The 14,797-nt window shown below is 38.6% G+C and overlaps 1 protein-coding gene across 2 annotated transcripts in view; it reads left to right on the top strand.

The window, feature by feature from the left end:
- LOC110175556 (CCR4-NOT transcription complex subunit 3-like) overlaps positions 1–14,797 on the top strand; it is a 40,815-nt gene that overhangs the window by 22,979 nt on the left and 3,039 nt on the right. Inside the window, exons 8-16 of one of the 2 annotated variants that reach the window (XM_055157234.1) lie at positions 1,599–1,727; positions 2,501–2,591; positions 2,863–2,996; positions 5,760–5,816; positions 6,562–7,450; positions 10,280–10,385; positions 10,886–11,030; positions 11,591–11,681; positions 12,391–12,589. In XM_055157234.1, the coding sequence (XP_055013209.1) occupies positions 1,599–1,727; positions 2,501–2,591; positions 2,863–2,996; positions 5,760–5,816; positions 6,562–7,450; positions 10,280–10,385; positions 10,886–11,030; positions 11,591–11,681; positions 12,391–12,589 (1,841 nt within the window). Of the gene's footprint in view, positions 1–1,598; positions 1,728–2,500; positions 2,592–2,862; positions 2,997–5,759; positions 5,817–6,561; positions 7,451–10,279; positions 10,386–10,885; positions 11,031–11,590; positions 11,682–12,390; positions 12,593–14,797 lie in introns of both variants that reach the window. The other variant, XM_055157233.1, reaches the window with a different exon arrangement.

Raw genomic sequence — 14,797 nt, 5'->3', positions numbered from 1 at the left:
CCTTCAAAAAAGTTACCGAGTGCATCTTTAATAAAACAAATAAAGAGAATGTAATGGTTTAACATTGCATTTTATATAGACCTTAGTGTTGTGATGACTCTAAAATTTGAAACTTGATTTCTGCTAAGGAATCGTTTTGGTACCACTTGAATACTAGGATAAAAAACATTCTCTTTAGACAAGAGAAAATGATTAACGAAAACATTAAATAATAGTTAAATCATGACTTTCTATTATATTTCCATGTGGTATCTGTGTAATCCTTCAGTCGTCCAGGGAAAGGTTCCATAGTGGTCCATGGGTGTATAGTAGTCTATGTGATCACATACTTGTTCTGATACAGCTCAAGACCATTCTAAAGCTATTCATGAAAAGTCAATATCTAATTTTGATACTAAAGCTAATATGTTATTTCCAGTACTTTTGACAACCCTAATAGGCCTTGCGTCACCTATAGACCTGATTAAGCCTGGCTTTAATCCTGGTGGAACTTGTTCAAACACATATTTCATGAGTTGGTACTTGGCATGACAAGTTTAAGCCACTGGTATTAAACATAAACAAAAGCATGTATTTGTGCTGTTTAAAGTGCTATAGGAAATGTATGAAGGTTTATTAAATATTGAAGTCAGGAGTGGCTGTGACTGTGCATTAGTCCATTAGCGGTACACCTGCTCCTATGCTGCTGTACCTCACCTGTTTAAACTTTAACACCTGTGTTTTTGAGCTGTCGGAAGCCTCCTCACGATGAATAATTTCCTCTTTAATTATTGATGTCCAGTGTGTTATGTGTCCCTGTGCCCCCAGAGTGTTAGAAATTACAATTACATAATATTAGTACTACATAAGTAATGTTATTATAGAGGGAACACTGCTCTCTGGACATTGAGCATGAAATATGAATACTTAAAGGAGACATAGTGATGCTATGTAGTTATAATCTGTGACACCCATGGATTATGTTATAATTTGGACATTTTGAATCACAGTATTCATCTGAAATAACTTTGTAAAAGAAGCATTACTTAACTAATGAAACAAATCCACTGACTGCATTGCAAAACTGTGGTGCCCAATGAGAGCTGACCTTGCTGTAAATGTTATTATAACAAAGAGCTGTGCAGTTGTCAGTACCTCCTATGGATAACTGCAGAATTCTTCATGTATGACTTTGAATGGAGAAAGATGTAAAGAGCAGTGGGTGTATACTGATGGTGGTCAAAATGGGGGTAGATCAGAGCAATGACGTCTTGAATACAGGAGAATAAGGATTACTCAAAAATGCTTGAATCGCTTTAAAAACAGCTTTGAGGGTAAATGAGAAGGGAAACAACCATAACAGTTAAATGCTCTGAAAAGTTGATTTTGCATAATAGGTCTGCTTTAAGTCTAACTGTCTGTTAAGTTTATCTATAATGCTTTTTTGAGAGATCTGACTGACTGAAGACTGAAATTAACTGTTGAAACATTACAAAAATCACTTGCCTTTGAAAGAATGCAATAAACACTTTTCATTTTGTCATGTTTGTTCTTTATTTTCACTGAATGTTGAATGGTATTAGATGGTATAGATGAGTAATGACCTTTCCTTTTTGCAGAAACAGGACAGAATCGAGGAGCTGAAGAAGTTCATCGAGAAGCACCGGTATCACATCCGAATGTTGGAGACGATTCTGAGGATGTTGGATAATGACTCGGTGCAGGTGGACGCCATCAGGAAAATCAAGGTACTTCAGATGTCATTGGTTAAAGGGAACATACTGTGGGCTTTAGTTTATGCTACAACTGTGTTCCGTTATCACGAGTCTACCATCTTACAGGTTCTTGGTGTATTTTTTATTCTGAATCCTACATTTGAGGCTTGAGTACTCAGAAAATTTGAGCTTTCATAATAGATTGTATGAAGAAGAGGACTAAGGGAGTGTGGTGTCATCCCTAGTGTTCATCTGCAACCAAAGGAATCTTTGGTTTTCACCTATCTCCCATTCCCACACACATCTCTACTTAAAACTTTTAAAACATTCAAACTCACTTTAAAGGTACACTGCAACTTTGACCTACGTGTCTCCATGGAGATTGCGTTGCCTGGAATGTCCCATGGTATGACATTAAATATATACATCTAGTATTTATTTATTCTTTACAGGTGTTTCTATTGCTCAAAAATACAATCATTTCCTCTGTGAATAGGGGCGACTCTCCACAGATCTGCATTGTAACGGAGCCTAGTGCTGTAATCTGCTTGTCTCCCTTATGACAGACAAATTTAATCTAGATGAAACAGTAGCATTAACACGGAGACAAGCAGGTGTCGGACCCTCCATTAAAAATACTACACAGTGCACCTTTATGGCTAAATGTAGTTTTTTATGTTGTGTTCTTTAAAGCTATTGTTCATATTGACTCTTTCTCAGAATAGATTCATGTATCTCAGTAGATCAGGTTGTGCAGGTTTTGTATTTGTTCCTGTTCTAAGCTCCTCTCTCTCTCTTTTTGTAAGGATGATGTGGAGTATTACATCGACTCTTCGCAGGAGCCCGACTTTGAAGAGAATGAGTTTCTTTATGACGACATCGATCTGGAAGACATTCGTAAGTGCAATATGAGTGAAATAATCAACACTGCTTTACAATTACAATTACATTTTCGTGGGCGATAAAGTTAAAGAGTTAAAGAGCAATGTGTGTGTGTGTGTGTGTGTGTGTGTTTTTTTTTTTTTTAACACAACTTATTTTCCTGATTTCAAATTTCAGAATAATTTCAGAATAAAAACTATAATCATCACTAAAAAATATAATTATTATTTGAACATGCATACTTGAAATGTGGGACAGCTTTCATCTGTTGGATTGTCTGTTGCAGCTCCGTCGTTGATGGCTACGTCTCCTCCAGGACACTCGCACTTAGAGGACGAGATCTTCCAGCACTCGAGCAGCACCCCCACCTCCACCACCTCCTCCTCCCCCATCCCTCCTTCACCTGCTACATGCACTACAGTAAGTACACGCTAGACTCATGCACTACAGTAAGTACACGCTAGACTCATGCACTACAGTAAGTACAGTAAGTACACGCTAGACTCATGCACTACAGTAAGTACACGCTAGACTCATGCACTACAGTAAGTACACGCTAGACTCATGCACTACAGTAAGTACACGCTAGACTCATGCACTACAGTAACTACAGTACGTACACGTTAGACTCATGCACTACAGTAACTACAGTAAGTACACGCTAGACTCATGCACTACAGTAAGTAGAGTAAGTACACGCTAGACTCATGCACTACAGTAAGTACACGATAGACTCAAGCACTACAGTAAGTACAATAAGTACACGTTAGACTCAAGCACTACAGTAAGTACACGCTAGACTCTTGCACTACAGTAAGTACACGCTCGACTCATGCACTACAGTAAGTAGAGTAAGTACACGCTAGACTCATGCACTACAGTAAGTAGAGTAAGTACACGCTAGACTCATGCACTACAGTAAGTACACGATAGACTCAAGCACTACAGTAAGTACAATAAGTACACGTTAGACTCAAGCACTACAGTACGTACACGCTACACTCTTGCACTACAGTAAGTACAGTCTAGCCTAGGCATCAACTTTAAATATCTGCTGATACCCGATATCAACCAATACCAGTGCAGAGACTGATAACAGTATTTATTTTCTGTAAACTAAAATAAAATGAGACATAACTGCTCACTGCTGGTTTTATTACATCAATTCATATCTCCAACAAGGATATTGACTGAAAGGATATTTGAAAGCCGATATCCGATCCAGTGCATTTTTCAGTAAATGTGGCGATATCTGATACCAGTATCAGATCATTGCATCCCTCATGTAGAATTTATTCTTCTCCTCTTAGAGTTTAAACAGAGGCTATCCTTAAAATCCTTACTGTGTTGTTTTCAAAGTTACAAAAGTACTTGAAAATACTTTTCATTGTCAGTGATAGGGTGTGCTGTAGGTTGAGTTAACTTGACAGCTCAACATTATTAATGTCTGTGTAATTACTAATTATCTATCTCAAACAAAAACTGGCAAAAGTTCAACATCTTCTTTATGGGCACCAATAAACAATGGCTTCACACGTTGGTGCCATTACACAACAAATAATGACAGACAAAAACATAAAATAAATGTATAGAGTCCAAACTCAGCTCCAAACCACATGCTTGTGACAGAGCATTGGCTGTAGTCCTGTCCATTATTAAGACGAAACACCACTGACCATTAGACATGCTTGGATCTATACCTCTATTTAGACTTGATGAATGGCACAGCCCTACATTATACACTTCAAAGGTCTTCCAAACAGCCGTGTCTTTTGCCCCCTCTGTATCATGTCTCATAATCTTGACAGTGTAATATTAGTAGTTGAGTGAACCGGAGCTCTGTGTGGAGCCAGGTCAAACCGTTCTTTAACTCTGTGTGGGATAATTGCACATATTGTCACGGCCTATTGCCTTTATGTCACCTGCTCTTGAGTGCCCGCCCACACGCACACAGACTGAAGAGGTGTTATAGCTGCGATGACAAAGAGGAGGAGGTGGGATGGGGTTCAAGTTAAACTCTGCTTTAAAACTAGTTTAAGTCTTCAGGCATTCATTACATTGTACCATAAGTTAGTTAGATAATAAAGGACTCTGGACAACCAATATTTAAAGGGGCACACTTTAATGTTTCTGTTGGAAAGTCTGTTACCTGCTTGTCTCCACAGCAATCATATTGCTTTGTCTAAATTATTCCATATGTTTGGCATCAAACTTGTCTAGCTATTTAATTACAGATGTTTTTATTGCTAGGTTTATTTACATGGAGTTAGATAAGTTCATGCAATATTGTGGAACATTCAGCACAAAGCTAGAACATCTTCATGGGGACAGCAGCACCTAAAACATATAGTACTATATAAATATAGTGCCCCTTTAAAAAAAAAATCCAAGGCCATGTCCACAAATTGAAGTACATTTTTAAAATCCCCTGATGTAACTGATCTCTAATGCTTTTATACATTTTGCTTACCTGTTTCTTTCTGCAGCATTTTGTTATCAAAATAAAAGACAATTTCAAGATTGTCTTGGTTAAAAGGAATAGCAATCATTTAAAAGTAAATTCTGTTGAAACTATGTTATATTTTCTCAGTCTAGTTTTTGCTCATATTCACAGAATTGTGTGAGTTCAGAAAGTGAAACAATAATTTAGTTGCAAGTTTATGTATTATTTATGATTACACATTCCATGTAATAAACAATTTGGCTGCATATTTGTCTGGAAGCTGGAAACTAAACAGACCTTGATGCAATTTGTAGAAAGGAATTGATATTAGCTGAGGTTAGACACTGATAACAAAGCAGCCAAAAATATATCATCACTATTATTATTTATTAGCGATAGGACAAGGTCTCATTCCACAAGACTGTACATGAGAAAAATTATCTTGTGAGATTTTTGTCCCATGTATTTATATGTTGATGTTCAGTTACATCTCTTATACTTCCAAAAGCAGTAGAATAAAGGCAAAAATATTAAATAAAATAATAATTCAAAATTCAAAATTATGAGGCCAAATCTGGAAACTGATTGATTTATTATAAATCATGTTAAAATCTCATCTTGTCTCCTTCTTGTGAACCAGATTTCATGTTGAGGAGATTGTGTGTGGTCCTGCCCTTAGTATTTATGAATTATGGATTTAAAAAAGAATGTATTAATCCATGTTGTTTATTTGTCTCTAGGAAAACTCTGAAGATGACAAAAAGAGAGGCCGATCAACAGATAGTGAAGTTAGTCAGGTGAGTTTGGTGATTTTTGCTGCTACTCAACTGTCAGTTATGGAGAATTTACCATAATCCTGTGACAGAGCAAGACCCAAATGCAGAATCAACTATGAGAACAAAAACACTTTTTTTAAAATATAATTTAAGATTAAATATGGCTATAAAACTTTTTGCTGACTACCACTTGACTTGTTATCCACTTTTGAATACTTAAAAAATCTGTTCATTTTCTTCAATGATTCTGTCATTGTCCATTTGCAAAAATATGTTTCAAGTGACAACCCAAGTCTCAGTTAAAAGCTGCTGGTTTCCTTATTCTTCTTTTCTTTTTGTGATAATTTGTGATAATTCTCTTCTGGAATTATCACAAATGTATTTATTTTTACTGCTCAGTAATTGATCATAATAGCCTTATTCTAGATTATTTTAAGTCTAAAGTCTGGGTTGCACGAAGTTGGAGGACAATTATTTCAAGAGCAATATGAAAAACACATTTAAATTATGTTTTTTTGTTTTGTTTTTTTAAATCAAACTTTTATTAAACCATATTGTAGTTGTTTAGCCTAAAAGATTTTTTGCACATTTATTTTCGGACTCCCTAAATTATATAAGACAAATACACTGAAGGTTTGTGTATTAAACATGTTTGAATGAAACAAAAGTCTGTGTATGTTTTCAGTGTGGAAACAACATTATAACATAAAATAAATCAGTATGAATAAACCTGATTACTAATATTCTGTCCCTGTCCCGTTTGCAGTCTCCTGTGAAAAACGGAAACCCGTCGCTGCTCTCCTCCTCTTCCTCCTCGTCATCCTCCGTCTCGGGTCTTACCTCTTCCTCGTTCGTCTCCATGGCGACCATCTCAGGGGGCGTGGCCAACAGCAGCAGCGTCAGCGTCATCAATAACAGCCTCAGTAACAGCAGCCACTCCCCCTCAGTCCACCTCTCCAACAACACCTCAGCGGGCAGCTACAGCAACGCCACGCAGCAACCGCCGCACCCTTTGACACAACCGCAAAGTATCCTGCCCAAAAATTCAAACTCCACTGCCTCTGCGCCAAGCACCAACAACCACCCAGCGTCTTCGGGGCCGTCCCCACCCAACGCTAGCATTCAGGGTCCAATCACGCCCTCGTCCCAGCCTCCCATAGGGTCGACTTCCAATAGTTTAGGGTTGAATTTGGGGCTGTCTCTCAGTAAAGCGCCCGGTTCCATAGCGACTAGCCCAATGTCCAGCAGTCTTGGTTTATCAGGGATGCCGGCGTCCCTTAGTTCGTTATCAGGCTTATTATCAAGTTCAACCCCGACTCCGTACGCCCAAGCTGCAGCGATAGGAACTACTTCTGGTCTTCCTGGGTCGCTAGGCGGAGTTAGCACATCTTTAAGTTCAGTTACAGTAGGCGGTCCCACGTCCAGTTCGGTGGTAGGGGGCGCTATCGGGGCAGGGATTTTGGGTTTGGGGTCTTCAGGTTCCTCCGCGGTGCAGGGGTCTTCGTTGCTCTCTCAAAGCCCAGGAGGGAATCTGGCGCCGGGCAGCGGAGTGGGCGTCATCGGGAGCAACGGAGCCAGCTCAGGGTCCAACAGCACAGGGAGCAACGCACTGTCCATCAGGCCGCCCAGCCAGCAGAAGCAGAACGGGAGCTCCAGTGAGTAGCAAAGAGCACGGGGAGTAACACTTTATAATAGCTTTAATAGCTGCACTAATTTAGTCATAATAAATCAAGAACAAAGACTTCTACAATGAACAAAGTAGTAATAATGTTAGTAACAAAGTAGTAACATTAACCCCTGAAATTAAGTATCACTAAGCCTGAATCATTCTTAAAGGGACAGTTCAGAATTTTAGACATAGGGCTTCATTTCCTAGTGAGCCAGAGTGTTGGAGACGTGTGGAGACACTTTTTTAAATATTCCATCCAGTCCTTGTATTTGCAGAGCTCACTGGTGCTAGGCTAGTGCATGTCAATGGCCATAGTTATCCTGCCACTAAAAACAGTCTTACCCACTCCACAAAACACCTGAAGCAAATCTATTATTACACCAGACTATTGATTTTAATGTATGTGTGGATAGAATAATTTTAGAAGTAAAACCAACCAATTTGAAGGATTTATGTCTGAGCAGCAGCGAGTTGTACTTCTTGATAGAAAGCTTGGCAGCGGCGGACTGATATATGAGAAAATAGTCCTTCAATGTGCGACAATTCATGTGATGCAAGGTTAGTTTTATTTCAAACATTATTCTAACAACACAGACATTTACATTCTACAGTCTAGTGTAATAATAGTTTAGCTTTGGGTGTTTTGTGGAGTGGGTAAGAGTGTTTTTAGTGGCAGGCTAACTATGGCCATTGACATGCTCTAGCCTAGCACCAGCGACCTCTGCACATACAAGGACTGGATGCAATATTTTAAAAAGTGTCTCCATACGTTTCCAACACTCTTGCTCACTAGGAAATGAGGCCCTATGTCCAAAATTCCAAACTGTCCCTTTAATAAACAATGTGTCCTTTATGAATTATGTCTTTGTTCATTCTTTATAAGACTGTAAATAGTGTAGTTATAGTAAAGCGTTAAGGCTAAATGTTTCAGAAAATTACATGTTTTTACTATTCAAATTTTCAAGCAAGTGGGTTAAGTAAAATTTTGTATGGTTTTAATTATTAATGGCAACAATTTAAGTAGTGGGTTATAAAAGAAACAATTAACCATCTCAGCAAGACCTGTTATTATTAAAATTCCCTCTAATTTATAATGTGCGCTAAGAACTTTTTAGATGTCTGGTGCACAACCAGCTTTAGCTTTCCATGGAGATGGTATTGGTTTGCCTGGAATATTCCACAGTATGGCTTTAAAATTATCTATCTCCATCGAGACAAGGAGGTAGGGCTTACTTGTCAGATCTGTGGAGAGTAAGAATGTATGTTGTTCAAGGTGTTTTTGAGCACTGAAAAAAAAAAAACTAAATATGTTAAGTATCATGCTGTTGAACATTCCAGGCAAAGTCTCCATTGATACAAGCAAGTAGACAACCCCTCACCAAAAAGTTACATAGTGCACCTTTAAACGTGCTTGAATATGTTAATCAAGCTCTGTACATTTGCATTGCTCTTTCACACTGTTTAACTTATAACGGTGTACATGTGTGATTCACTTGGAGGAGGAGCAATTCAATCAGCTGTCACAAAATAACAGAAAAAAACTGGCATACTGATGGAAATAAGTGTGAACGTGAAGTTTTTAAAAACATGGTTCACCTCCAGATGTCAAGGTTTGAGAAAAAAAAAGTTCTCACCCTTAAAACAAAAGCTAAAATGTCAGTTAAGCATAATATAAGACCCTTAATTACTTGTCTTTGTAAACCTACACAGTTCCCAACCCGCTCTGAATAATGATAATGATCTTAATCATCTTTACCTCCACAGTTACACTCCCAAAGCTCTTTAAGTGCCTTTGTTATCGCACAGGAATCTCAGAACAGAGCCACGCACAGCCAGCAAATAATTCATTAGCGACACGTTATCAAGAGAAAAGCAGGCCCTGTTTCCGCTCCAGACAGACTGCGCATCACACTTAGAGCTCACTAATAGTTAATCACATCAGCTAAACCATACAGCAAGTACAGAAGGCCTGGGAGCTCTTTATTCTTGAAGCCAGGCTGTAACAGAGTGGATTACACAGAGGATGTATGGAAAGTTATTTAAAGATGCGCTACGTAAATGTTTTGGTAGAGGCTCCGTCACCTCTTTGACTCCGTGTACATGTTATTGTTTTTCCTGGAATGCGTTACAGTATGACATTTCTTTTAACTACGTTCATGGAGAAAAGCAGGCCAAGTCGCAGGTCAGATCTGTGGAGAAGTTGGCCCGCTCTCTCTCTCTTTGGGGTAGTTTTTGAGAAATAAATGCCCCTGTAAATGAATAAATAGAGATAAAGAAACAATGACATCACCATGAAACAAGCAGATGGCTGATCCTCCACCAGAAGAGTTACAAAATGTACAACTTTGAAAACAACATTTGCCATACGGGATTAGTTTTAGAGCTGCACGATTTTCAGTTTTTCAATTGTATTTAGATTTTTGATGAAAAAGCAGGATTCTAGGTGCATTAACATTTGAGAAACAGTCAGAAATGCGAACTGAGATAAACTAATACAACAGTACCCATGGAGTTTCTGTATAAAAACAGGATATTTTGTTCTTTGCAGATGGCATTCTAATATGAAAATAATTACAGTGCCATTTGATAATTGTGCAAACTCTAATTGCGTTTGATTGCGTTATACTCTGATGTTCTAATTAGTTTATTGGTAGATTAAAATTGTATTATTAGGATTAGAAGGATGTGAAGAATCAGAAAAAAAGCCAAAATTGCGTTGTACTGTGTAATTACAATGTGCACAAAGATGATTCCTGTGTAAAATGTCTAGAATTTTCATCCAAATTAAAGCTTTATTATTGTTTTGTTTCACCAGGTTACAGTGCTGTGGTGGCCGACAGCACAACAGACTCCGCCCTCAACAGTGCCAGCCAATCACAGAACAGCCAATCCTCATCTCTCTCCTCTACAGCCAATCAGCCGTGAGTGAAATCAGATTAGTCAGATTTTGTTTTTGTTTGTTTAAAGATGTGTTCACGCTTATGCTGGTTTGGTCCATATTGTAGCCTATTTTAGTCCTGGTGTAGATTTGGTTTGGTCCTGTCTTAGTCCTGTCTTAGTCCTGTCTTAGTCCTGTCTTAGTCCTGGTTTAGCCCTGGTTTAGTTCTGGCCTAGTCCTGGCCTAGTCCAGATTTAGTTCTCGGTTAGTTAAGTCCCAATTTAGATTTTTGTTGTGTGAACATATCTTTATCTATGTTATTTGGGACCTGCTAGTCTGGTAGTTTACTCCTAATTAATATTTCAATCCCCTCTTAAATGTAATAGCTCATGAATGTGTTAAAAATAAGCACTTTGAACTCATTGTACATTTTAAACATAAATCACAAATCTAACTTTTATCTTATAATCGTAATTCTTGATCATGTTTGTATTATGACAGATTTTCATTTATTTTTTACGTCTTTTGTATCTGTCTCCTCAGTAAAGACAGTGGCCCCAGTCTTCTGGCGTCCATGAGTTTCTCGTCCAGCTCGCCGTCGCCCGCCTCCTTCAGTGAAGCCAAAACAGGAAGTGGGTCTCTGCTGAATGGACCAATGTCGTACTCTCAGCCCGGAGACAGCATCAAGGTCAGAGGTCACACACCGTCAGGGACAGACATGTTTATTTAAAATATTTACACGTAACCGGTATTTGAGCTTTCTGTCATCTTTATATAAGGTTTGTAAGTGCAGCACTCCGAATTGAGTTCTATAAATTAATCTATTTGAATCTGATTGGTCTTATTGTGAAGTGTCACAACAGCAGAACAATCCGCAAAATCAAACTTTTGTTACATTCAGAGAAAATCGCAGCCATCTTTCTGGTTTGCAAACACACAAAGCACTTCCCTTTGCACATTTTCGAAACCAAAATTCCATTCTCTAAGATCATTTCCAACTAGGTATCCAGACCCAACCTAGCCCAAGATCTGGAGATGGGTCCCCGGGTGCTGCATTTAGTCACCCACTGCTCCTGACAGGGTGCCACAGCAGTATTGAAGCATGGGTCAAATGCAGAGGACAAATTTCCCGAACATACCTCATATTTTGCGAAGTGCATCAGAGAGTCCATAAAAACAGGGCCCAGTGCCAGCTTGCCTGCGTTTTGTAATCTGTTAGTGATGTTTTTGTGTTTGTTTGTGCCCCAGGAGCCTCTGAGCAGCCTGAAGTCGATGGCCGAACGCGCCGCACACAGCTCAGGGTTAGAGGGGGACGTGTCCTCACTGCACCTGCCCACAGGTACAAAGCACGAACACTCAGGTTTGACCATATAAGGGCACGAGAGGAACACAGCAAATGACATTATATAAGTAGTAGTAGTAATAGGATACAGATAATAAAGTGTATAGTCATTTAAGGCTATGTCTTCTTCTTCTTCTATTGAGTAGAAAAATAAAATGCTGAATTGGATAGTAGTGGATGTAACCATTGTGATGCAGGTAATAAAAAAATACATTTGAAAAAAAAAAGAAAGAGTTAGTAAATATTGATTATTTTTAAAACAAAATGTTCAGTTCAGTAGGCCTAAAATGGAGGTAGAGAAATGAGAGTTTTGTGGTCTCTAGTGTGTAAGTACACTGGTCTATGAATGTGAGGGAATGGGTGAGTGCTTCCTTGATGCAAAGAGCTTTGAGTGATTTGAAGGTGGAAAAGCTCTGTATAAAAATGTCACCGTTTACCATCTCATTTAATCTGGTTAAATCATGTCCCTATTATATATTTCTTATGATTATAGTTGTAGAATTGGCATTGAAGTATGACTAATAAGATTAAAATCACTGAAACAGCAGTTGTTTATACAGTAATAATATATTTGGTACAACTTTTGGTACCAACTTTTAAGGTAGTTTAAAAAAAAAAAAAAAGGATTGTGGTTTAATAATAATAATAATGATGCTTGTGAACCCAGGCCTGTGGTGTTAACTGTGGCTGTCCACTCTCTCCACAGACATGTTCCCCAGCTCCACGGCCCCCTCCGGCCCCCCCTCGGCCCCTCAGCCCTCTCTGTCAGAGGTGAACATCCCGCCCTCTCTGGGGGTCTGTCCTCTGGGCCCCGTTCCTCTGTCCAAAGACCAGGTTTACCAGCAGGCCATGGAGGAGGCTGCCTGGACGCACATGCCCCACCCGTCTGACTCTGAGAGAATCAGGTTTTAGCTATTTTACCATTTTACATCGTGTTAAAGCCGCTGTGGCTGATTTTACTGTCTAAAAAAACACAAAAAACTGAAAGAGTTGATTTTAAACGGTTTGCAATAGTCCAAAGTTATTCCTCATTTATTTTATGCATTCCAACCATCCTAATTATTCCTTGCAGTGAGTTTAGAAGCATAACTTTCAGAGAGAGTTTTCAACAACTAGTATGGCAACTTCCTGCACTCTACTTCCTGATTATCGGAGAATAAGCACATGAATCATTAATCAGCCAATGTTCTCTGTGAATTCTGAAGGCTCTGAGCTTTCACGTTTGGCATGGTCTGTCCATATCTTGAGAAAAACTTGTATCTTGTAACTTGTAGCCCTCTATATGCAGGTTCAGTTGCATAGGGCAGGCCACATACCCTCCCTTTAATAGATTGTCATTTACTACTTTATCCCAGGCTAGTTTTTAATGGATTCCCCGAAATCCCACACTCCCACATTTAGATGGAAACAGGCCTGCTAAAACACATTAAGTCAGATGGCGTGCACTTTTTTGGCCTTGTGGGTTGGGACTCTCCTTTAAAACCAACGTGAAACAATAGAAACTGTGCAACAAGAGGATTTAAGTGAGTGCCTTTAAATGTCAATGGTGTCTGTGTGGGCTGAAAGCAGAGCACCAGCAGGTCCACAGCGCTAATGCAGCTCTGTTTGTGTTCAGGTAAAAGCAGACTGAATACATCAATATTACATACAAGCATAATTACGTACCAGCGTCATTAGGAGTTGTTTTAATTAGGCCATGATTTTATATTCGCTACATTAAAGGTGTAATATGTAACTTTGGGGCACCTGCTTGTCACCATGGCGATCTCATTGTCCTCTGTGCCTGGAATGTTCCATTGTGTGGCACGAAACTATCTTGAAAAACATTTTTACATACCAGACTAATCATAGAATGTATAAAGAAGTGGACTAGGCGAGTGTGACATCACCCATAGCGTTCGGCTCCAATCAAATGAAGCACACGATGCTCACGGTTACAGGAGTGCACTTGGACCCAGGCTTTATATTAGGAATAGTATTTTTTTTAACAGACAAAATAGCGGAAAAAAACAGGATTAATACGAACATTTTAAGACCAAAATGACAAGGCTCACAGCAGCAGTTACAGAGGAAAGGGCCACAATATTCCAACATAAGTCAATGGGATTCTGGGTAAGGAGCTGGAAGAGCCGCATTTGAACTTCCTGTTTAGAACATGGCGGCTAGCACGTTGGCTATGTCCATTTATAGATACAGTCTATGAGCCTAATACATACAAACCAGTGTTAGAAATACAGTGTAGCCCCAGGGTCTTAAAAGTCTTAAAAAGGTCTTAAATTGCATGTTCCTAAATTAAGGCCTTAAAAAGTCAAATTATGATGACCAAGTCTTACTTTTTTTTCACAAAGGTCTTAAATTTCATTACACATTTTTTTTGTATACTCAATCAGGCTACAGTCTAATGTTAAATGGAGGAAGGAAAAACAATGTGAAATCATGTAACCTGAATGAATATCTAATTAAAAGGTTTTTTTGTTATTTAAAGCAGTGAGTAATGGTCATTATTAGAATTGGATTTGGTGTTTTTCACCCGCAAAAACACCAGATCCAATATTGGTCTTAATTTGCATTTAAGTGGTCTTAAAAAGGTCTTAAAAAGTCTTAAATTTGGTAGTCAAACCTGGGGATACCCTGAATTAGGAGTTAATTGTTTTAATTAGCCCATGAAACAAAATATTATATGTTTTGAATGGGAATGGGAAAAAGTCTTGAATATATCGTATTTCTTCAGTTACCAATGTTTTTTATAGCTCAGACATACATTTTTATTTTGAGTTGCCTCTCCTCTCCACAGTTCCGACCAGTAACTTAGCCTAGTTACATCATGTAGTAGCATCACCTGCTTGTTTTCACGGAGACAGTTCATGTTGATCTTTTGCTGTGGACCATTTGTAAGCAAAGCCATCGCATCTTCCCCTAGAAAAGTTACACAGTGCACCTTTAAAATGGTGCAGTCAGTTAAGCCTTAAACACACTCACAGTGATAATCACAGATGGAGTTAATGCTGGTTCTGGTTCTGAGTCAGTTCATATTCAAAAGCAGTCCAATATTGTCAATTCAAATAGCATGTTTTTTTCACACAGAGTATAAACAGTAGCGCAGTTCATTGGTC

Source organism: Boleophthalmus pectinirostris, unplaced genomic scaffold (genome assembly GCF_026225935.1).
Source record: "Boleophthalmus pectinirostris isolate CB_2022bp ecotype Guang Dong unplaced genomic scaffold, ASM2622593v1 HiC_scaffold_21, whole genome shotgun sequence".
NCBI lineage: Eukaryota > Metazoa > Chordata > Actinopteri > Gobiiformes > Gobiidae > Boleophthalmus > Boleophthalmus pectinirostris.
The sequence above is the reverse complement of the archived record's forward strand: the minus strand, read 5'-3'. Positions and strand labels throughout refer to the sequence as shown.